The sequence below is a fragment of the Pantherophis guttatus genome, chromosome 7 (assembly GCF_059756535.1).
Source record: "Pantherophis guttatus breed Tessera chromosome 7, ASM5975653v1, whole genome shotgun sequence".
In the NCBI taxonomy this organism is placed as follows: Eukaryota; Metazoa; Chordata; class Lepidosauria; order Squamata; family Colubridae; genus Pantherophis; species Pantherophis guttatus.
The window spans coordinates 85,199,123-85,207,932 of NC_142069.1; the positions used below are offsets into that span (position 1 = coordinate 85,199,123).

At 39.0% G+C, this 8,810-nt stretch overlaps 1 protein-coding gene across 1 annotated transcript in view; it reads right to left on the bottom strand.

Annotated features, from left to right (window-relative positions):
* The window catches only part of FBXL13 (F-box and leucine rich repeat protein 13), a 92,474-nt gene that overhangs the window by 14,359 nt on the left and 69,305 nt on the right, over positions 1-8,810 (bottom strand). Inside the window, exons 13-16 of the mRNA XM_087873341.1 lie at positions 7,465-7,563; positions 3,474-3,591; positions 1,633-1,795; positions 142-261 (exon numbers count right to left, since the gene is read on the bottom strand). Coding sequence (XP_087729467.1) covers positions 142-261; positions 1,633-1,795; positions 3,474-3,591; positions 7,465-7,563 — 500 coding nt within the window. The remainder of the gene's footprint in view (positions 1-141; positions 262-1,632; positions 1,796-3,473; positions 3,592-7,464; positions 7,564-8,810) is intronic.

Consider the following 8,810-nt stretch of genomic DNA (forward strand, 5'->3'; position numbering starts at 1 on the left):
CCTTCAAAGAAAAACACAGAAAGTCCAGTTGCCTTATGAAAAAGCATCTTGACCTGGATGACTGAGAATCTCCATAGACACTTCTTTAAAAATTCCTATGCTAAGTACCAGCAAATAAAAAAAAACTTTACAATGTGATACCTGTCAGATAGTTTCACGAGGGAAATGTCGGAGACGTAGCAAGTATTAGCCAAATTGAGTTCTTTTAATTTTGAAGCTGAATTACCATCGACAAAGGCTTTTATTCCCGAATCACTGATTCTGAAACATGAATAGAAAATACTTATTCTTATCTTAGTCACATTTCTAAAATTACATTTTAATAATTTTAATATTTGAATGCATGTATTCAAATTATGTTTATACTTTGACCTGTTATCTTATATATGCTTGACAAAATAAACTTATGATTATGATTATGATTAAGGTGATAAATACTACTTCGAATATATAGCAATCGACGTCAATCTTTAGACATATAAATTTCTAAAAGAAATACTACCAGGCCAGTTTCTATTAATATTTCAAATAAGTTTGTCTACTTTAGAAACTAAAACGTAAAACTGATTGAAACTTTCTCTGTATGTTACCAGTGTCAACTTGCAAAGCTTTCAAGTTGCCATGAGCAGGAGGGAGGGAGAACTGATAGAGCTGATTGATTTCCCTAACTGAAGTGCATTCCATACATTCTTCCTGACCGCAATCAGAAGGAGGGTGTTGGATTTCACAGCCAGCCAAAGTGGTTAATTGGAGAATGTGATTTATGACATGGCCAGAGAGGAGGGGAGAGACAGGGTCATAGGGGAACGTAAATCTACGTGGGATTAGTTCTAACTGCATCCGAATATTGCCGAAATGGTGCTCCTAATAAATGACTGTATTTCTTTTGAAGTTCGGCTCATGGCTCATGAATTAATTAGGGCATCTTTCGGAAACTTCACAGCCAGATTATTAACAGATTGATTCATATTTATTGAAAAGACAACCTTCCTAATTGATATTCGCTCTTCTTCGCACTTTTTGCAAAGTCTCAACATCTTTTTTTTTTTTGTAATGCGGTGACCAAAACTGAATGCAATATTCCAGGTGTGGCCTTACTAAGGTTTTATAAATCAATACTAATACTTTACGTGATTTTGATTCTATGTTTATGTGGTGTTGAGTTGCAGGCTAACTGGTTTGCATCAGAGGTGGGTTTCAGCAGGTTCTGACCAGTTCTGGACAACCGGTAGCGGAATTTTTGAGTGGTTTGGAGAACTGGTAAATACTACCTCTGACTGCCCCCCCCATCTATTCTCTGCCTCCTGAGTCCCAGCTGATTGGGAGGAAATGGGGATTTTGCAGTAACCTTCCCCTGGAGTGGGGAGGGAATGGACATTTTGCAGTATCCTTCCCCTGCCACGCCCACCAAGCCATGTCACACCCACCAAGCCACGCCCACAGAACCGGTAGAAAAAAAATTTGAATCCCACCACATGTGTTGGCTTTATGAGTATCCTGGGGTTATTTTTATTATTATTATTATTATTTCTTTCTGAAACAGATGTAATGCAACAACCTCAATACTTATGAATGAATAAAAAAATCAATTCCGTTCGAACAAATGATTCCGTCATGTAACTATAACAATACCTTGTGCAGCCGGATAGATTGAGGATAACGATATTTTCCAGTGGTACAATCAACTTGAGAGATATATCTGTTATTTTCTGGCAATTGGCCACGGAAATTTGATTCATTTGGGGCCAGAATTTGCTCATGACCTTGAAACTCAGATCCGTAACCCGGTTACTCCCTGTTGACACAATGCATCATCAGATCACTCTAACCCAGCATGAAAAACCTACTTCAACACCCCCCCTCTCTCTCTATCTCCTATCATCCATCCATCCATCCATCCATCCATCTATCTATCTATCTATCTATCTATCTATCTATCTATCTATCTCCTATCATCCATCTCTCTCTCTCCCTCTCTCTCTCTCTCCCTCTCCCTCTCTCTCTCTCTCTCACCTATCATCCATCTATCTATCTATCTATCTATCTATCTATCTATCTATCTCCTATCATCCATCTCTCTCTCTCTCCCTCCCTCTCTCTCTCTCCCCCTCTCCCTCTCTCTCTCTCTCTCACCTATCATCCATCTATCTATCTATCTATCTATCTATCTATCTATCTATCTATCTCCTATCATCCATCTCTCTCTCTCTCCCCCTCCTTCTCTCTCTCTCACCTATCATCTATCTATCTATCTATCTATCTATCTATCTATCTATCTATCTATCTCCTATCATCCATCTCTCTCTCTCTCCCTCTCCCTCTCTCTCTCTCACCTATCATCTATCTATCTATCTATCTATCTATCTATCTATCTATCTATCTATCTATCTATCTATCTCCTATCATCCATCTCTCTCTCTCTCTCTCTCTCTCTCAATCATCTATCTATCTATCTATCTATCTATCTATCTATCTATCTATCATCTATCTATCTACCTATCTATCTATCTCCTATCATCCATCTCTCTCTCTCTCTCTCTCTCACCTATCATCTATCTATCTATCTATCTATCTATCTATCTATCTATCTATCTATCTATCTATCTATCTATCTATCTATCTAAACCAACTATACCAGACTATATTATAATAGATCTATATTAGTCTCCCAATAGGCAGCAAAATGCTTGCTTGCTGTCTGGAAAAGCCTAGAATAGCGGATGTGATTTCACTGAGCTATGGCTGCAAGTTGAGAAACTTGGTTTACGTAGGAAAATACCCGCCCTTGACTTTGCTTGTCAGAAGGTCGCAAAAGAGGATCACGTGACACACACACACACCCCGGGACACTGCAACCGTCATAAATATGAGTCCAACTTCAAACGGTCCCTAAATGAACTGTTGTAAGTCGAGAACTACTTATAGTAACAACTCGAATGTCATCTAAAGCAGGGTGTCAAACTCGATTTCATTGAGGGCCGCATCAGAGTTGGGTTTGACTTCAGGGGGCTGGGGTGGGCGTGGCTGAGGTAGGCATAGGCAGCTCACCGTCACTCACGTCGGGGGCAACTGTGGTGGCCAAGTGCTAAGGCAGCACTTCCCTGAGACTCTCCCTCACTCTCATTATAATCTTCCTTCCTTCCTTCCTTCCTTCCTTCCTTCCTTCCTTCCTTCCTTCCTTCCTTCCTTCCTTCCCTCCCTCCCTCTTCATTCTCCTTTCTTCTTCCTTCCCTTCTTTCCCTATTTTTCTTTCCTTGCTCTCTTCCCATCATTCCTTCTTTTTCTTTTTTCTTTCCCTTTCTCCTTTCCTGTCCCTTCTTGCATGCTCATTTCCATGGGCCAGATCTAAGTTTGACATCCCTGATCTAAAGTGGAAGGAAATAGGAATGTTCGTTTAAAATGGCGTGTTTTTATTACATTTTTATTACTACATTACTGTTCTTACTACTAGAATTACTACGTTTTTCACTAACCTTGAATCTTCATTTTAACAAGCTGACAGACGTTTAATGCTTGGACTCCAATGTCGGACACGTGTGGAGATTCATTGAATTCAACCGACTCAATCCTTTGGCACTTTGACACCAAAGCCTTGAAGAGAGGAGAAAGCCATTCAATAAACACACGACATCCTTTCTTAAAATGCCTTTGATCTATATATATATAAATGGTTATATGTGTCTGTATGTTCCAGCATAACTCTGGAACGCCTCGAGCAATTTCAACCAAACTTGGTACACAGATGACCCTGGAAACAAATACTGTGGGGGTAAGACACCCCTAACACCCCTCGGGGTGTGTTCTGTTAAGATACAGCCTGTTGTGCCTTAAAATGGCTTCTACTGGACTGCCTTAAAATGACTTCTACTTTATAGCACAGTGGAGTTGCCATGGTAACGGCTTCACAGTACTCCACAAGGTGGCTCCCTCTGGTAAGGGGGAAAATCCAACATTAGAAATTACGTTTGGTCCGGACATTTTCAACAAGGCTGTGATTATTCTTGAGGACAAACGGCCTGCCTGCACCACTATGAGACAGACACAACATACTTCACGCAGATTACATAACGAAAAAAGAACTACAAAGTCTAACAGCTTAGTGCATATATCGTGGACAAGAAGCCACTTCTAAATCAAGATCAGAAAAAAGCATACCAAATGATCATGGATCACCTAGCAAAACAACAAGGTGATATCATTTTACTTGATGGTTCTGGGGGCAGAGGAATAAACATTTTTAACTAATTTAATTCTCACCGAAATCAGGGCTCAGGGTAAAGTTGCTCGTCCTGTCTAATACAGGATTGGGATAAATAAATACCCGGGCAATGCCAGGTTATCAGCTAGTAATAAATAAATAAACTTTATTTTCTATGCTATTTTTATATTCTGTGCTACAAATTAATATTCCCATCCCCACTTCTCGGGGTAATCACCAGCCGGAATAATCATGTTTTATCTTAGGGGTGTCCAACGTTGGCAACTTTAAGACTTACGAACTTCAAATCCCAGAATTCCCCCAGCCAACATAGAGGAATTCTGGGTCAGGTAGTCCTCGATTTACAACAGTTTGTTTATAATGACTGTTCGAAGTTACAACGACACTGTACAAGGGGCTGCCACAAAGAAGGAGTCAAGCAGGGGTGAAATCCAGCAGGTTCTGGAGAACCGGTAGCGGAAATTTTGAGTAGTTCGGAGAACCGGCAAATACCACCTCTGGCTGGCCCCACAGTGGGATGGGAATGGAGATTTTGCAGTATCCTTCCCCTGCCACACCCACCAAGCCACGCCCACAGAACCGGTAGTAAAAAAAAATGGATTTCAGTCAAGCTATTCTCCAAAGCACCTGAGAGTAGGACAAGAAGCAATGGGTGGAAACTAATCAAGGAGAGGAGCAACCTAGAATTAAGGAGAAATTTCCTGACAGTGAGAACAATTAATCAGTGGAACGACTTGCCTCCAGAAGTTGTGAATGCTCCAATACTGGAAGCTTTTAAGAAGCAGGGGGTTGGACTAGAAGACCTCCAAGGTCCCTTCCAACTCTATTCTATTCTATTCTATTCTATTCTATTCTATTCTAGTCTAGTCTAGTCTAGTCTAGTCTAGTCTAGTCTAGTCTATTCCATTCCATTCTATTCCATTCCATTCCATATTTTCTATTCTATTCTATTCTATTCTATTCTATTCTATTCTATTCTATTCTATTCCATTCCATTCCATTCCATTCCATATTTTCTATTCTATTCTATTCTATTCCATTCCATTCCATATTTTCTATTCTATTCTATTCTATTCCATTCTATTCTATTATTTTCTATTCCATTCCATTCCACTCCATATTTTCTATTCTATTCTATTCTATTCTATTCTATTCTATTCTATTCTATTCTATTCTATTCTATTCTATTCTATTCTATTCTATTCTATTCCATTCCATTCCATTCCATATTTCTATTCTATTCTATTCTATTCTATTCTATTCTATTCTATTCTATTCTATTCTATTCTATTCTATTCTATTCTAATTCTATTCCATTCCATTCCATTCCATTCCATTCCATATTTTCTATTCTATTCTATTCTATTCTATTCTATTCTATTCTATTCTATTCTATTCTATTCTATTCCATTCCATTCCATTCCATTCCATTCCATTCCATTCTACAGAAAAGAGGTTTTAAAAGGCAAATATATTGTTCCTAAAGTTTCCAGTTATGTCCTTGGGGATGTTTGGCAGCATCCTTCAAAAATTCCTCTAAGCATGCCTTGGAGCTATGGAGTTAATGGTTTAAATAAAGCTGAGATACACAAGGGATTTTTGAATGTAGAGAAATCACTCACAGGAAATGACAGGGGCTGGACCGGAGCCTTCACCATTTAAACCTGAAAAACAGGCTGGTCTGAACCAAAGGTCTGTTTAATATCCAATATTCTTTTGCTACAGGAGTCAAGAAAAGCTCAAGAACCATTGCTTTCTATTCCTGGCATCTGTCAACCATAGGTATCGAGAAATATGACTTCTGCTTATCACTGGTCCATCTGCTATTAATTTGCCCCTGTTCCTTTCTAAAATCTTTTTTATTTTTAAATATAGTGAGTAGACTAGCATGTGTAAAATTCTATATAGACATTTATCTACAAATATCTACAGACCCCTCACATCCTGGATATAAATTGTTTCAACTCCTACCCTCAAAACGAGGCTACAGAGCAGGGGTGGGTTCTAATTTTTTTTATTACCGGTTCTGTGGGCGTGGCTTATTTTGTGGGCGTGGTTTATGGTCATGTGACAATTCTTTAGGATTTAGCAGAGGTAGTGGTCTACCAGGCTTTTAACTGCTTGCAGAGCTGTACCGATCTACTCATTTGTTTTTGGAGGCACCAGTCTACCACCACACTGCCTTTTAACACTGATCAGCTGTAGGGCGGCCCTTTGAAGCCCCGCAGCAAGAGTTTAAACAGTTTTTTTCCTTCTAGACGATCAGCTGGGACTCGGGAGGCAGCAAATAGATTGTGGGTGGGGCCAAATAAAAGGTAAAAATAACGCAGGGTGGGGAGGGCCCAGCTCCTGAACAAAGAGAACCGGTTCGGTGACGTCATATCATCACCGTTACCAGCTCAGCCGAACCGGGCTGAACCGGGAGGAACCCACCACTGCTACAGAGCACTGCACACCAAAACAACTAGACATAAGAACAGTTTTTTCCCCAAACGCCATCACTCTGCTAAAGAAATAATTCCCACAACACTGTCAAATAATTTACTAAGGCTGTATTACTATTATTCTTTTTTTTTTTTTGAAGTAGTACCATAACATTGGAATATATATTAATGGAAAGGTAATTTAATCATGAATGTAATGCAATCACTTTTATGAAGGATTTGCTATTAGAATAGCAAGTATAGTTTAAAGAAGAAAAGTGAAACACGTAGAAAAAACGAGATATCCAAAAATGATCCCCATGTCAGTTAATACTTAGTTGGGTAACCTTTAGCGTGAATTACGGCCTTACAACGTCTTCCCATGGAGTGAATCAAGTCTTTTAGTTCTGCAGCTGTTCTAATGTGAAACCAAGATTGAATGATGGCTTCGATTAACTGGGTTTTATTGCTGGGTCGCTTCTGATTAACAAGTTTCTTTAGTCGGCTCCATAGATTTTCAATTGGGTTAAGATCTGGGCTATTCCCAGGCCATTCCAGCAGTGGATTAGGATTATCTTGAAACTCCAAAAAAAATAAAGTGGTGTTATTAGACATCCAACCTCAAAAATACACTTTTCCCAACAGGTTTCTACAATTTTGGCCACTACTCTATGTGCCAATATATTATTTCCAATAAAAGTAATCTTTGAGGAACTTGAGTGCCTTGGAGTCTTGCTTGCAATGGGATTATTTCTTGGAACCCTGACATTCAGGCTAAAACCCAAATTTAAGATTGTTAAAAAGACCGGGGTCCTTTCTTACTTGAATGCATCTGTCGGTAAGGGTAGGCATTTCATTAATTGTCAGGTACTTGATCCTGCTGCAGCTGTTACCAATATTCCTGAAGCCTTCCACTGTTATCTGATTTTTTAAGAAAGAAAGAAATTAATTGTAAGCAATTTGCTGCAATGTATTAAGCCAGAATCTAGAAACAAATTATTGGTCGTCCATTCTATTTTCCTATACAATTTCTGTTTGCCTTTTATTTTATTAATTAATTTATTTTTATTTTATTAAATTTCTATACCGCCCTTCTCCCGAAGGACTCAGGGCGGTGAACAGCCACAAGATAAAACACATAAATACAAAAATTTAAAATAAATTAAAAACGAATTAAATAATTTGGCTGAATTTAAAATACCCCATAATTTAAAAACTGGTTTTTAAATTATGGTTGCTACAGGTAGTCTTCGACTTACGAACCACAACTGACCCCAAAATTTCTGTGGCTAAGTGAGACAGTTATTAAGTGAGTTTGGCCCCATTTTACGAACCTTTCTTGCCACAGTTGCTAAGTGAATCTCTGCAGCTGTTAAGTTAGCAACCCGGTCGTTAAATGAATCTGGCTTCCCCCATTGACTTTGCTTGTCAGACGGTCGCAAAAGGTGAACACGTGACCCCGAGACACTGCGACTGGCATAAATATGAGGCAGTTGCCAAGCGTCCGAATTTTGATCACATGACCATGGGAATGCTGCAATGGTCATAAGAGTGAACAAAAGTCATAAGTCACCTTATCGAACGGTCATTAAACGAACTGTTGTAAGTCAAGGACTACCTATATTAGATTTTACTACTGTAATCAAGATTCTTAATAAAAATTACATATATATATCCCCTTCGCACCAAATGTTGTCCTAATACCCTGTTTCCCCCAAAATAAGACATCCCCTGATAATAAGCCCAATCGGGCTTTTGAGCACATGGCAATAAGGCCAAGCGCTTATTTCAGGGTTCAAAAAAATATAAGACAGGGTCTTATTTTTGGGGAAACACGGTACGTATAATAACTTTTTTACATGGCAAATCTGTTCACCTCTTTCAGGCTTTCTGTGCCAGTAAAATCCAGCACCCTCCACAGGCCTCTAGACAAATGAAGTTAAAACAGAGAAAAAAATATGCATTTATTTATGCCACCTCTTCCAGATCTGTGGGGTCCGCGTGCATTTTTAAAGGTTGATCTCCCACCGAAAGGATTAGGAGACCAATTCTGTAGCCCGTGAGGTTTGAGTTATTCTTTTCCTAATGTCAAGGGAATGGCGAACAGCTTAATGCAAGTACTTAATTAGACTTAAAATGTCAGCGTGAATTATATTGCAGGAACCACA